At 35.8% G+C, this 16,296-nt stretch overlaps 1 protein-coding gene across 3 annotated transcripts in view; it reads right to left on the bottom strand.

The window, feature by feature from the left end:
* Nucleotides 1–12,245, bottom strand: part of Eml4 (echinoderm microtubule associated protein like 4) — an 81,961-nt gene extending 69,716 nt beyond the window's left edge. For all 3 annotated transcript variants that reach the window (XR_001235328.1, XM_013517609.1, XM_013517610.1), the window contains exons 1-2: nucleotides 12,216–12,245; nucleotides 5,087–5,269 (exon numbers count right to left, since the gene is read on the bottom strand). Coding sequence is in view for 2 of the 3 variants with exons in the window: in XM_013517609.1 (XP_013373063.1) it covers nucleotides 5,087–5,269; nucleotides 12,216–12,234 (202 nt within the window). In the remaining variant the exon portion in view is untranslated. The remainder of the gene's footprint in view (nucleotides 1–5,086; nucleotides 5,270–12,215) is intronic.
* Nucleotides 12,246–16,296: the final 4,051 nt, after the last annotated feature.

Below are 16,296 nucleotides of genomic sequence, written 5' to 3'. Positions count from 1 at the left end.
ATGTGTGAAAAGGAAAGAATTCCCCAACAGAGAAAGTATATGAGAAATTTAAATGGCCACTTTAAAAACTACTGGTAAAACCTGTTATCTTGGTTAAGTATCTGGCACAATATAATGAAGAAAAAATATAAGGCTTAGCTTTTAATACTGCGGGCACATGGAGAACATAAAAAGAAGAGAAATAAATGTATTGATGATCAGTTATGTGTGTTTCTGATTCTGGCATTTAAGTGACAGTAAAAATTTCATTTACCCATTAGCGTGCACACACACAATTAATATACACACATGAAGCCAAATCACATCCCCCATATCCCCACCACTCAGCAAAACTGTGTAACAGCTGTCTGCAGCAACAGTAAAGTTGATACAACTTTCTAACTACAGCTTCATAAAAGGGTTCTCCCTATCTACCCATCGGGGTTTGTTTAGTCTGAACTCTACTGAAAAAATCATCTAGAAAATGTAAACAGATGATGTTGATCAATGTCTTATCAATAATTTATATGAAAGTGAATACAGTTAGTTTTCCACATCTGTGGGAGAATGGTTCCATAAGCACTCCCACCAAAATCTATAAATGCTCAAGCTTCTTATACAAATGGTGCCTATAACCTATGTACGCCCTATATTTGCCTATAACCTATGTACGCCCTCCTGTATACTTTCAATCATTTCTACATTACCTGAAATACCTAATACAATATAAATGTCATGTTAAACTATATCATTTAGGGAATAATGACCAGGAAAGAATCTGTATGTGCTCAGCACAGTTAGTCCCCCCCACCCATATTTCTGATCCTCAGCTGGCTGAATGCACGTGGAAACCACAGATCTGGTGAACTGACTGTCCTTAATTCTAATTTCACAGGGACTAAAAAATTCATGAGACAAAATTGTCCACATATAAGAAAACTTTTTATAACTGAAGGAAGAAATATAAATCCCTATAAAACAACTGCCTTTTAAGAAGTTAATGAAAAACTATTTATTCGAAAATACTTTGCTTAAACTGTTTATTCCAAATTTTTTATACCATTAATATATCTGTCATGTTAAACTTCAAAACTGACAACTGACGGTTTAATTTAGGGTACACACAAATGCCAACAGTGCAGCAGCTACAGGTGGCTCTGCTGCTCCAGGAAGGGGTGCAGTAATTCCCACTGAAAAGCCACTAACAAAGCGGATCACAGTCTTATTTGAGAGACAAAGGAACTACAAGTGAGAATACCAGGAAAGGATCAGAACAGACAACTTGTTGCTGGGGAACAGAACTATAGCTATTTAACAGTATCTCATGACGCCGAGAGGTAGGTGCTAACTAACTGACATGTTGTTATGTAACATGTGGTTTACCTATGGAATTTTTTTAAAAACAGCAGCCTTTGAATTTCCCTTAAATACTTTTAAGATTTTCTTCACTAAAATCTTGAAGTTTTATTTACAAAACTTTGGGGGGAAGTTATTTAAATTTTTATCAAGTAACACAAGATTATAATATACTATTGTTTTAGAATAAGAAAAAATTAAAATATTTTAAAGGATTAACAAAACTACTTTAAAATAATCATTTAAAAATGTTGAAAAATGCTCAACGTGACTAATAATCAGGGGAATGCAAATCAAAACCAAAATGAGATATCAGCTCACCCAGTTAGAGTGTCTGTTATCAAAAAGACAAACACTAACAAATGCCGGTGAGGACACAGAAAGCGAAATTCTTCAACACAGTGGGAATGTTAACTGGTACAGCTACTGGGGAAAACAGTATGAAGTTCTTCAAACAATCTGCCATATGACCCAGCAGTCCCACTAGCAGGTATATGTCCATAATAAATGAAATCAGTATGCTGGGAAACAGCTACACTGGAATGTTTATTGCAGCACTATTCCCAACTGCTAAGATACGGACTCAATCTAGGGGACTGTTGGTGCATAAATGGATAAAGAAAATGTGGTATATAAATACACAGTGGAATATTATTCAATTGCAAATGAAATTCTTTAATTTGCTGCAACATGGATGGAACTGGAGGCTACTGAGTGGAGTAAACAAGGCAGGAAGACACCGAATGCTGTCATGTACATGCAGAAGCTAAAAAGTTAGAGAAAAGGGATGTGGTTACCAAAGCCGGGGGAGGGTGAAAGGTAGGAGGGGTGAGGGCGAGGACGGCTGACAGGTGCAGGGTTGCGCTGGACAGGAGTGATTCTGATGCTCTACAGCACAGGAGGATAACTATGACTGACAACAATTCGTTATTTCAAAATGGCTATGAGAGAGGGTTTTAAATATTCCCAATACAAAGAAATGATAAATGTCTGAGGCGACAGATACGATAGTTATTATGGCTAGACCATTACACAGTGCATAAATGTACTGAAGTCATACATACAAATATATATGATTACTATGTGTCAAAACACACATTTAAAAATATTTTAGCTAGCAAGCAAATACTTTATCACTTTCTACTACAGGACTTCACACATAGACTCAGAAGCTGAGGATGTGTTTTCAATAGATGGTGTTACTCTCATCTGGGGGATCCTAAAGGATGTTCAGATTGCAGAAAACCCTCTACACTGCCAGCCCTTAGAGAAGAAATTAAAAATGCATGTGCAGCAGTCTGAATGACCAAGGTTACGTAAGCAGCAGTTCACCACACTAATAAATGTCTGGATGCTCATGGCTACCACTTTTGAGTGCTTCTTGTAACTGTGGAGGCCAAAGGTAATTTGCATTAATCTTATGATGTCTCAATAAATTTAGTATTAACATACTTGCACAATTTTTTCTTTTCCTGAAGTGTGTGTACATTTTCTGGGGTAGAATTTGTATGCATTACATATTATAACATACATATATTATAAATCACAGAAACTTGTTCCTCCTCCTTCACAAAGTTCTGCCCATACATGTTAACTGACCTGGTTTCTCATTCTACTCTAACAACTCTAAAAACCTCTTATGGAAATCAATTTTTTTGTAGCTCAGTCTTCAAAGCTGATTAAAAAAAAAAAAAAAGTAAAAACCACAATAAAACATTATCCAAAATATTTCCTACCAAAAGTCTTTGCCAAACTCCTGGGTGCCTTATCCCTTGTTATTGATTCATTTATTTTCCTGCCGTTAATGGAAAAGATTAATTCTGCCCTCTCCCTGCTTCTCCACTACTAACACCTAGGCCCAGAATGCTTGAAGATGAGAGGTAAAAAGCCAGCGCAAGGCAGAAGAAAGCGTCCCCACTCTTCCCCCAGCATCTCATCTCCACATTCTCAGGGTCACGCAGCTCTCCCATATATTTAGGGTCTTCCCTTCTCCACTCTAAACAGTCCAAATATTTCATCTCTTTTTTCCACCACTCAAAATGTGCCTTAATCTCTTAAAGAGTTATCACTGTCTCCTCAGAGGAAGACTGAAACTTCCAGCCCTGATAACTAAATATTTGGACCTCTGTGAGTTTTACCACTCCATGTTACCTCAAACAGTAGTCTTATTTTTAAGATTAACAGTTTCCCACTAACGCTCTCAAGAACTTTGCTTCGCCAATTACTACCCATCCCTAACATCATTTCCTCTCTGGTGTCTGTCTGTCCTCAACAAATCTGTCACATCTTAAAAAATAAAAATTACAAGAGGTTAGGGTTGTGGCTTGGTGGCAGAACAGTTCCACAGACCCAGAGTTTGATTCCCAGAACAAAATAAATAAAAAATAAAAACAAAAATTATTAATTAAAACTGGCCTTCAACTTATCATATTCTTCTAGACAGTACCTATCTTCCCCACTCAAGTTTAGTGGCTACATTTACCCCTGAAAAATTCCACAAATTTTCTCAAAACACTAGAATTTGATTTTCAATCCCATTACCCTGCTAAAATAGCTTCCGAAGAGGTTTCTAATATTCTTATAGATATCAAAGGGTCACTTTCTCAGTCTCTGGTTTATCTCCCTTCTCTCTGCAGCAGCTGACTACATGAATTACTTTGCTATGCTGCAGTGCTGCAGCTCCCAGACCGAACTATGCTAGACTTTCTTTTCCTTTTACAGCCTCCTTCCATTGCTTAACTCTCACCCATAACCTCAACAGTCCCAGATTCTTTTTGCCAAGCAAACCTTACACGAGCACTAAACCTACGTTCAGCTATCGGCACGTGCCTACTCAAATGCCATGTGTACCCCAAACAGAACACTCAAAACCTAAACTCACAATCTTTCTTTCTGATTTGCTTCCCATATCCTGGTTAACTATACTGTCTTTTACCTAGTTAGAATCTGGGAGGTATGTAAACTCTTCAAGAGGCTAATAATTTATATTTAGGTATTGCACCAAAGAAATAAAGCAAATGCACACCTTCATTTTTTCCCATTGTCGAGATAAAGATAATCGTGCCAGTCTTTATCTAGTCTACCAAGAATTCAGTAAAAGGTATGAAATGATATGTTCAAATGCTTGATTAATTTGGAAGAATTTTAAATTCTTTCGTGGTGGTTGAAGGAAGAAAAAGGTCCTGTCTGCTTCAAACTCAGAACAGGGGCTTAAGGACTGTTTCTTTCCACCTTGAAAATTCCCTGTTATCTGGAAGTTATAATTCCCTTTGTACTGGGGTTGGCAATACATCACAGAGTTTAAGTTAACTTTTCCAGGCTTCTGTTTAACTAATGACTACAGCAGGTTTAGAACAGAACTTCTTAAACTATAATAATTTTAAGCATATGTCTGCAAAAATAGAATTGATTTTAAATATATGAGTATCTACTTGTTATGTTTAGGACAGAATGGGAGAAGCAAAAAGATTCAGAAAATCTATTACCTTGGCAAATACGTTATCTAATTAGGAGGTTCTAACTTCATTCAAATAGTATATGTAAGAGCCTGTAAGTGCTATGTGTGGTATTACACAAAATTTCCCAATTTACAATAATAAAGAATAGACTTAAAGCATTTCTTGAGAATAAAGAAATAAATTATAATTACAAGTAACCCAAAAGAAAAAAACAATTTTATATTTTCAATTTTACTTTTCCAAGAAAATGTTGTAAAAAGCAAGACTTGCTATTTTATAACCCACTTAATTACCTTTACTTGGGACTGATTTTTTCACTGAGGCCACATGATCTTCAGAGATTGCAAGACGCCTCAAAACATCTGCCAAAGCTGCCTTCAGCACAGTGATTTCATCTTCTTGCTGTTGAACTCGTAACTCAAGAGCTGATAGGCGATCTTGAACATCAGAAGTACTTGCAGCAGAAATGCTATCATCTAAAAAATAAGGAGTATTTCAAAAATAAGCTACTTGAGAAACTTTTTTTGATAAGAAAAATTATACCTGATAAGCCTTTTAGAAGATTACAAAAACTAAAACAACTTCATGTTTACACCAATTAACATCTATAAAGATTTTCATAGCTACTATAACTAATTTAAAATAATGTTTTTAAGTTTGTCAAACGCTTTAAAATAATGAAAAAAATTTTTTCCTCATCTATTTTCCCCTATTTTTACACCATCAGTTGAATGGATGCCCTCATCCAAATGGTGCCTAAACATATGATATTGTAGATATACCTGGAAACTTGCAAAAGAACAAACTATTCACGCTATCCTTCTTAATTACCAAATAATGATCATACTTTTCTATGAAAACAAAGAAGGCAATCTCTTCTATTTTGCTTTCTGTATCAGAGAAACATCACGTTCTTTCATCAGCATTGATTAGAAAACACTTTTTTAAAAATTAGTTTTCTAAAACGGTCTTGCTATATAGTCTAAGCTGATCTTGAACTCACTATGTAGTCCACCATGGTCTCAAAATTGTGGTAATCTTCCTGCCTCAGCCTCCTGACTGCTGGGATTACAGGCAGGCACCACCATGCCTGGCTAAAAAGCACTTTTGACTTCTGTCTCCTTTTTTTGAGACAGGGTCTTGTGTGTAGCCCAGGCTGGCCTCAAACTCATTGCAATCCTCCTGCCTCAGCCTATGGAATGCTGGGATTAGAACTGTGTGCCAATATGCCTGGCTTCTTGATGTATGTCCTTATTATAAAACTCTCCCAACCCCCACAAATGGCAATACTGCTATATAACAAGCAAAAAGACTTGCTGCTGCTTCTTTTCAACACACCATTCTCTCTTTTAAAAAAAGCTACTGGTTCTACAAAGCACAGACCCAATACAGTACACGCCTTAGGTATGTTTAACTATAACACAGTAATTATAAATTACATAGCTACTTCCAAAGCTATGTAAGTGTAGAGTACATTATTTGTTGAGTTACTAAGAATCTAAACGTACAGAAAGATCACTGCTATTGGTTATCCACTATAAGCAGAAAAATTCAGTGGAAATAACTATAAGAAATATCCTTCGCCTGTACTAAGGAAATGCTGGAGATTCTAATATAAGGGCTGTTTGGACTAGACTGAGATAATTTACAGTGGGTCGGTCATCCAGACAATATGGAACAGTGTCAATTTTCCCATAATGAATAGTACCCCATAGATCTTCTACACAATTTAATTTTAAGTTTGAATTAACAAAACAACACAACCTCAGAATTTAAAAACAGACCTACCGTTATTACACTATGGAGCAGTAAATAATGTTGACATTGAACATATGCCAACAGATCTCCCAGGCATCCATACATACCCTCTTCTACCTTTAGTGGTATTTCAATGACAATCACTGAGAAGTGCTGGTATTAAAAGTGGGGTTTTATTTTTAATTCAGACTTCAAGTTTTGGTTCCATGTTAGTTACATCACCTTAAATACAACTTATTTCAGCTCCTTGAGCCTGATTTCTTCATCTGCAAGTAGGACTATCATGAGGAAGGTGCCTAAGATGGATACTAAGTACAAAAGATACACTACGGGAGCTTTGGGGCACGGAGCAGCATATGACAGCAGAATGGTCAAACTATGAAATGCTTAAGAAAAGGACTGGTAAGAATAATCCAATCTCTTGTCTTGGAATTTTTATATTTCATAAGCAGCATTACTTTTATTTCTATAGTAATTAGCTAAATTCCACCTAATAAATACTCTTTGTAGCTATGTTACACTATTATTTTTGCTTAAAATGCTTTTCTATTCTCATCCTTCTAATAAGAACAACAAGCTCTTCCCTCTTTTGTGGAATTCCATATTTTTTGAGGTCCCATATTAGGGTTGTTAACTCATCATGCTTCTCCCTCCCTTGTACCACCTGGCACAATCAGTGAATGAGATGGCCACTTTCCTTATTAGCTCAACAACCACAAGGATGTAGCCCAAGGCCCTTGTTTTCAGTAGTGAAGAGACTCTGGAGAACTTTGAGTTGCTGGTCTAACCTCTGAAGCTGTGGACTTGCAATTCTGAGAGCCACTCTAATATTTCTGCCAGCTAATTAATAAAATAATGAAATTCACTTCTTGAAAGCCTTCACTTATAACCTATAGGTCTTAATTAAGTTAGTAACTAAATGGATATGCCTTTCTAAATTGTTCTCAATTTATGAAAAACTAACATCATTAAATTCTCAACTTCCACAAATGGCAGTACTGTGTTACATAAGACCGAGACATTAGGCGAATTAAGCAGATCATATAACACACTGAGGTCAGAGTTTCTTCCTTTGATGATTCTGTTCAGTGGCTCCCGCACTTTCCATTTTGAAAATGGTTCTTCCCAGTCCTAATATATGACATTCCCATTAACAATAAATAGAATGTATCTATTAATATAATATATATTATGTATAATATAATATATTAGAGTATATATAATATATTATATATAATATAATATTATATATAATATAATATATATAATATAATATATATTAGTATAATATATGACATTCCCATTAACAATAAATAGAATGTATCTATCTCCATAAATAGAATGTATCTATTTTCTGGGGCCTTTTTCTTAAAACGAGTGTGTTAGTTCCTTTTCTTTTTAATACCACAGTAATTCCTGATTACTATTTCTTTTTCTTCTCAAAATAGTATCTAGTCTTGAGGCTTAAAACAACTAGGGATGAATTCTCAAGAGTTCTTAAACCAGAAGAAAACAAAACAAAAAACAGTAAGATAAATCAGACCCTTATGTGTACACACCGGATTGTCTCCTTAGTGTAAGAACTTGAAAGTGTAGATAAAATCTGAAAGGTACACTAGATATTGTGGAAGGGAAAGAAACTACTCAATAAGAAAGAACAACTGGGATGAGGGAAAGGAGAACAGAAAGAAGGAAAGGAAAAAAATGTATGTATATATACGCAAGATAGCTAAGATAATTGTACTACTAATTTCTATTGGTTTATTGAAAGGAACAGTTAATGTTTAATTGTTTATCAATCTTGCATACCTATATCTGGTAATCTGAGCAACTACTTTAAAGATAACAAGTAATACAACAACCCTTGTTGATTTCCTATCATCTTGCTTTGAAATTCTGTATCATTTTTTATAGTTTTTGTGGGTTTTTTTGTTCTTTTCTCTTTAAAATAAAAAAACCCAAACAAACAAAAAAAGAGTTCTTCAACGGAAAGAAGAGGACGAAAAGGAGATCTGTAAATTTCTTACCCACTAGTCTACTTAATGGCATAAGTAAATATCACTCTAATAGGTAAATACAAATTTATATATAACTACAAAGCACATTTCAGTAGTATTATAGTTTTCAAAATACAAAATGAAAAAATACAAAATGACAGCTATTCATTATGGTTTTTTTTTACACTAAATCATAGTTAATACATGTCACCTTTGCAAAGATAAATATACTATATTCTATTCTAAGTATCTCAGAGTTGACAATCCAGTGTCATAATGAGACATGGCTACACATTCTAGCACCTTGTGAACTGTAAGTAAATCTTTCTAAAATGGAACACTGGTGACTAAGCTTGGCTGTAGTAATCTGACTGGCTTTGAGATGCGGGGGCGGGGAGGGGGGAGGTATAGTGGAGTACCTGCGGATGGGCCAGGGAGGCGTGGCCTCGGGGGTCTGCGTCTCGCCCCTTGCCCCTTCATCTCTGGCACCATTAACCGCCTCTGCTTCCTGGCCACCGTGAGACGTGAGACTACCATGCCCTTCACCATGATGTTTCTACTTTGGAGCTTGCCGACCTTTTGAATCCCTTGAAACGGAACCAAATTAAACTGCTCCTTCTTTAAGATGTGGATGTTGGGTACTGTGCCCTACTACACGGAAAGCTTACTTTTTTGCTTTTTAGAGCCATATAACTATAATGTAACCACTTTTTTGTTGTTGTTTTGAGACAGGACACTGCTATGTAGGTCAGGCTGGCCCTGAACTCCTGGTGATCTTCCTGCCTCAGCCTTCCAAGCGCTGTGATTACAGATGTGTTCCACTATGCTCAGTAAATGTATCCACTTTTGATGATTCAGTTTCTATTTCAGAGTATTAATTACTGCATTGTTAAAGGACCTCTAACAAAATAATGCCCTGGAGGCTATTATATTTTTAATTGGATAACTAAATACTGGAATAAAATTTTCCTTTATATCTTTTCTATACTTTTGCAATTAGGATTTATGACTTTCTAGGGCAGTGGTGGCAAACTTTTTAGAGCTTTCAATAATACAAACAGCCCAGTGTGGCACGCGTGCTGTAGTTTTGCCACCACTGTTCTAGGGCAATGCTTCCTTCTAATTTAACTTCCTTTATTATGGGATATTGGATTAACTAAGCTTTCTGAATTGTTTATATAAACAGCAAAGTCTCTGAAATGAGAAACTCTTCTATTTCAAAATACTGTATGTACATAACACGTATATATACACATAATTTTATGTGTTCATGCATACATGTATATATATGCACACATATATACAAACATGTATACATGAATTAGGTCATAAAGGACATAATTTTAAAACCGGAAAAAATAAAGGACCAAAACAACATTTACTGGTACCCATCCAGTGCTAAGCCCTATGATTATTTAAGTCTTAAAGTATGAGTATTCCAGAATTTTTTTTTTTTTTTTTTGTCTGTATAGATTTCAGATAGGTACAGACACCCTACTGCTTTTGGGTAAGTGAGACATTAAAATCTACAGGGTAGGGTTTTTCTCATTATGGTTAAGACTGAGAATATACCTGGCCCCAGCCCATTTCTTTCCCTAATTGTGATTAAATATTCTGGGAAGAGTGCATAGAACAATTATTTGAAATCTCTGAAGGCTTAGTATGAATAGATGAGTGGAAAGGGAAACCAAACTCTGAAGAAGATCCATTCAGTTGTGAGTTCCTGACCTCCATACCATACAGCTTAGACAAGAGTTAATGAAATCCCGCAACTGCATACCAAAAAGCTCCAGATAACCCCCTTCTTTCTGGCCAGAAGACTTGAAGGGAAGCTCTTTTGATTCTCTAAATCACGCAAGCCCCAATTATGAATACATGGCAGAAGTGGTGCTCAGAGCAAGAAGGGTAAGGGCTCCCTTGGATGTTCTTTCTCTCTCCCTCCCTGCTTCACATCGATATGCATAGCAATAAAGCAAAGAGCCAGCTTCAGCAAGAGCACATGGGAAGGGAGTCTAGGAGAGCCAAGTATGCAGATTACAGAGGAAGGGAGCTAGAGAAAGGGAGCCATAAAGTCAAAGGTCTATCCGCTAAGCTGCAGACACACAGAAATACCTGGAATCAGCGCAGCAAAGGCTTGAGGAACTGAATGGATGCAGAACAGCGCCCAGGTCCCAGACTTGCCCATGAATAGTACACATGCAAGGCTGACAAGAATAGCCTTGGAAAATCTTTTAAAATTAAACTGACATTGGAGCCTGAGTACACAGGTCAGGAATTGCGGTCTGAATAGAACTGACTGCCTGAGAAAAGCGGTACCATCATCAACATTCTCCAGAAGATTTTAATATGACCGAAGTCTCATAACATTCAAACTGTTCAGAAGATAATTCAAAATTAACTGATACTGAAAGAACCAGGAAAATCTAAAATAACACAAGGGAAAAAAACAGACAAGCATGGAATGACAGAGTGGGATTACCAAAAACTTCAAAGCAATGATCTTCATCATGATCCACGAAACAAAGGAATAATGGGAGTCTCAGCAAAAGAAAGGAAGGAAGGAAGGAAGAAAGGAAGAAAGAAAGAAATATGGAAGTGTGAACAACAAAGAAATTACTTTTAAAAAGGGCAATTTAAGAACTGAAAAATAAAATTTCAAAACCATGAAGGGGTACTGGAACAGAAAAACTCAGTGCATGTGCAGATAGAGGGATAGAAATTAGCCACTCAAAGTATAAATCAGTTTAAACGAGGTATATATTAAAATTCCTATTTTCACATTAAAAAAAATCTAAATACAGATTAAAGAACTTAAGGCAAAATTATAAAACTGTTAGAACAGAAAACATATACATATCTTATAAATAAGGAGGATGTTCCTAAACAAGATATAAAAAAGAATCACTTCCAAAAAGAATTAAACACATATCGCATGATGTATGTATACTCATGTTTATAGCACGACAATTTTTAAGAGCTAAATCTTAGAGCCTATATGCCCATCAACAGATGAGTGGACAAACAAAATATGGTATTTATACACAACAGCGTATTACTGTGTCCTAAAAAAGATAAATTTGAGTCATCTGTAGGAAAATGGATGCAGCCTGATACCATAATGTTAAGCGCAACAAATCAGACTCATAACTTGAACATCACATGGTGTCCCTTATATGAAAAAGTTAACATATAAAATATGAAATAAAAGACAGACAACAGGAAAACAGAGTGAAAAAATCATTGTATTGTTTCTACTATTGGTTTCTAGTTTCAAGTGCAATATGGTGTGAGAACTACTTTGCAGGATTTCCATTTCTTTGGATATATTAAGATCTTTATTGTTGCTACAAGCATAGGTTGTTTTGAATTTTTTTTTTTTTTTTTTTTGTACTAGGGATTGAACTCAGAACCTTGCACTTGCCAGGCAGGCGCTTGTGCCACTGAACTAAACCCCCAGTCTGGTTGTTTTGAATTTTAAAAAAAATTTCCAGAACAGGAGAATCTATGAGAATACAGAGTAGCTTGGTGGTTCTCTACATTTAGAGGGGAAGAATTGGGAGATGAGAGCTGTGGGTAGTGTTTTGATTTGAGACAACAAAATGAACTAAAGTTGATTGTGTTCACGGCTATACAACTGTCAATAAGTTAGAATTGCTAGGCAGCATACCTGTAATCACAGCACTCATGAGGCTGAAGCAGGAGGACTGCTGTGAGTTCGAGGCCAGACTAGACTACATAACGAGTTCAAGGCTAGTCTGAACTACAAAGCCAGACCCTGTCTCAAAATAAAAACAAAAACAAAAACAAAAAAGTTTAAATCTACTGAATTATATACTTTCGTTTGTAAATTGTAGAATATGCAAATTTTAGTTCAACAAACCAGTTATTTTTTTTTAATGAATTCCCATGAAAGTAGACTGATATTTAACCATGTTAGAATTCAGAATGCATGTCCACTAAAAGCCATAACAAGAAACAAATCTATAGACAGGGAAGAGTTGTAACACACATAAATGATAAAGGATTAGTATCTCAGATAAAGAATTTCTACAAATCAATAAAACAACAAAATAACAAAAGCGTTGACTAAACATCTTATGGAAAGGGAAACATAAATGGCCAATGAACAAATGAAGCAAGTCTCAAGCACTTCATTAAAAATCTTGGAAAGGAAAATTATAACCAGAGAAAACATTTTGGCACGTTGTACTAGCAAAGAAAATTTAAATTTAACAATATCATGTGTTCCCAAAGATGTAGAGTAATGTGAACTTACTGGAAGGAGATAACTTGTTTCAATGGCTTTGGAAAAAACTCCTTGGTACTACAGTCTAGGAAAACTAAAGACGTAAACACTGTATCATCCAGCAATTTCATACTCTTAAGGGTATATACTCTAACTTATCACTGGGGTCAGGTGACTCATTCTCTAAAAGGCAAAATAGTAAATATTTTAGGCTTTGCAGACCATACAGTCTCTGTTCCAACCATTCAGATCTGACTTTATAACACAATTAACAGCTACAGCCAGGCGTGGTGGCGCATGCCTGTAGTACTCAGGAGGTTGAGGAGTTCAAGACCAGCCTGGGCTACAAAGTGAGCTCAAGGCCAACCCGAACTGCACTGTGAGACCCTGTCTCACCGAAGACCAAAAAAAAAACAAAACAACAAAAAAAACCAGATTTAAGTATGTAAACGAACGAGTATGGTTATGTTCAGTTAAAACATCACTGACAAAATAAGTGTCCTACCAGTTTCCCAATCTCTGATCTAAAGAGATTCTTGTACACATATACCAAGAGACACAGTCAAGAATGTTCAAGCAAAAAGAATAACAAAAAACCTCAAGCAATATAGTTTATCATAAAAAATATACTTAAAAAAAGATCTAAACTTTATTAACTGTAAATGGGTAAATAAAATGTGATCCCAAAAAACAGAATACTACAGAATGCTAAACATAACCTTTGCTAAAAGAAAAATAATGTATGAATCTCAGGAACACGAGTATAAAAAGCAACTCAGATGAACTTTTTTATAACATAAAGTTCAAACACACACAAAAGAATACAGTATTTAGAACAAAACTGTAGAGAAACAAGGGAATGCTACACAAAACAATTTGCAACAATAGTTATTTCTGACAGTGCAGGGCAAGAGATAACATAGGGAGGCATCTGCAAAAAAGGACTAGCTATGCAATTAAAACAAATACTGTTTTATACTTTTTGGAGATAAGGGAAGTTGAGTGATTTTTTTTTTCTCTTTGTAGGGTGGATGGATGGGGAATATGTTAATTAGATTATATAACTTACTCATTTTTAAGAACAAAATTATTTTGTGAATTAAATTCTAAAACAAGTAAAAGTGAAATTGTACTTAAAAAAAAAAAGAACACAAGAACACTGGGGCTTTGTAGCACAGAAACAACTAAACCAAATCGTTTTATGATAGTTTTGAAGGCTAATAATATGACTCTAAGATTGTTACCTATAAACTTATGAAAAACAAGTCTTTCATTTAAAAAAGGCACATGAAGCTGGGCGTGGTGGCATATGCCTACCCTCTCAGCACTCAAGAGGCTGAGGTAGAAAGACTGCCACCAGTTTGAGACTATTCTGGACAACACAGTGAGTGCAAGGCCAGCCTGAACTACACAGCAAGACTCTGTCTCAAAAACAAAATTAAACTAAAATAAATAAAATTTTAAAAAAGTATATAACATTATTGGCAGCTAAGCTAGATAGAAATTAATACAGTCAGAGAGGGACTGGATTCTCAAGGAAGGCAGTGAAAAGCAAAGACATCAGAATTGTAGCTGGATGCTCATCTGAAGAAGGCCAGGACTCAAAGATGCAATGGCCAGGCCTACATGCCTCCCTAAAGGATAAGCAGTAACTTGGAATGATACGGTAATTAGCAGCACCTGGCCCAGGAAGTCCAGGTAGGCATCAGTCACCCAAGTGGGTGACCAGAGCATCTGGACCCATCCCTTCCCCCAAAAGTCTTTGCTCTTTCTATGTACCTTTGCTATGTGACCCACTTCCCTATTGGATCAGTTTTAGCTAAGCAGCTACACAGTACTTGTGTTCCTATCACACTGATTGTAGTTTGACTAACATTATGACTTTGCTGTATAAATTACCCCTGACAAAGGGCTTCGGTGGCAATCTACTTTCAGGACCTCCTCTTGTCTCTCAGGAGCTCTCTCTCAATAAACATTTCCTACTCTTAACCTCCTTTGTCTCTTCGAGTTCATTCTGATTTCAGGGGACATGAACTTGGCACATGTGACATCTAACAGGCTGAGAGTTTATTTCTCCTAGATCAATATGAGATAAAATACCATCATAAGAATACTTAAAAATTTAAAATGGCCTCTGATCTCTCCTTTGTAAAATGCTAGTAGAGACACTGGAAAGTTCTAGCCTAAAGGACTATCACTAGGGAGGTGATCAAATAAATAGTTATACTATATATCCCTTAAAAAAAGATGGTATATATTTGTAACTATAAAGAGGTTTAGTAGGTGCAATAACATACAATGGAGAAAAACACTGCAAGGCAACATTAATAATTAATACTTAATTCTGTCTTTGCAGAGCTGTATATCCAGAGTGAAACACACAAATATATTGAGAGCTTAGGAGCAAGTTTCTGGAAAGTGGGACTTCAGAGGATATTCTACCCCCATGTACTTTTTTATTTTAGATGGATTTTCTAAACAAACAAACCCTTTGTAAATGAAACCTGTATTATTTTTTCATTTAAAAAAAAGCAAAACTAGGTTGTGATATAAACCTATTTAATAATGTACATGTTTTTCAGTACGTTTGGTAAATTTACAGATTTTTAAATTTTGTATTAGATGTACATGTTTGCAGTACACAATGACTGTACTCATCATGGGGAGGTGGTACATGTACACAGCACACAACCTTTCTCATCTTCTTCCCCTGCTCTTCTCCATCTCTTGGTCTTCTTCCCTTTTGCAAGATCTATCTCTCTGTTTCCTATTACTGTATCTTTTAGTTTGCCTTGTGAAATCAGGTGACTTTTCAGCCTGTGTCTAATTTACTTAACATTACAGTCTCAAAGTGCATCAATTTTCCTACAAATAACTCAAGTTTTTTCCTCTTCTTCTGTGAGATAGGGTCTCACCATGTCATTCAGGCTGCCCTAGAACGCCTGATGATCCTCTTGTCTTGTCCTCCCAAATGCCGGGATTACAGGCATACACCACCATGCCAAGCTCAAATTTATCTATCTTTATGGCAGATTTTTATACATAGTGAATAGAAATATTTCTGTAAAATTGTAATTATCATCATATTTCAAAGAAATAGTCTCAGATTGAGAAGCATAAAAACCAATGTAATGCATCTAGAGGCCTCCTTACTTAAAAAGACAAAAAATACACAACCGAATAGCCACATCAGTGAATTCTTGCACAAGATGGCATTTAGTAATTTAAACTACTCCTACTGTTTTGTTCTAAACTGGAGGTGGGAGGCTGGGGATTTAGCTCAGCGGCACAGTGCCTGCCTGGCAAGAGCAAGGTTGTGAGTTCGCTTCCCGGTACCAGAAAAAAACCAAAACCAAAACCAACACCAACAAACAAAAAATAAACTGGAGATGGTTGTCTTCTAATATTGACATATGAAGACAGAAATATTTACTCCATCTGGAAGTCTATACACTATGTATTCTGTAACAGGTAAAATTCAGTTTTAATAATGAACTATAAG

This window comes from Chinchilla lanigera, unplaced genomic scaffold (assembly GCF_000276665.1).
Source record: "Chinchilla lanigera isolate Chin_1 unplaced genomic scaffold, ChiLan1.0 scaffold00040, whole genome shotgun sequence".
Lineage (NCBI taxonomy): Eukaryota > Metazoa > Chordata > Mammalia > Rodentia > Chinchillidae > Chinchilla > Chinchilla lanigera.
This window is presented reverse-complemented; position numbering and strand designations above follow the sequence as displayed.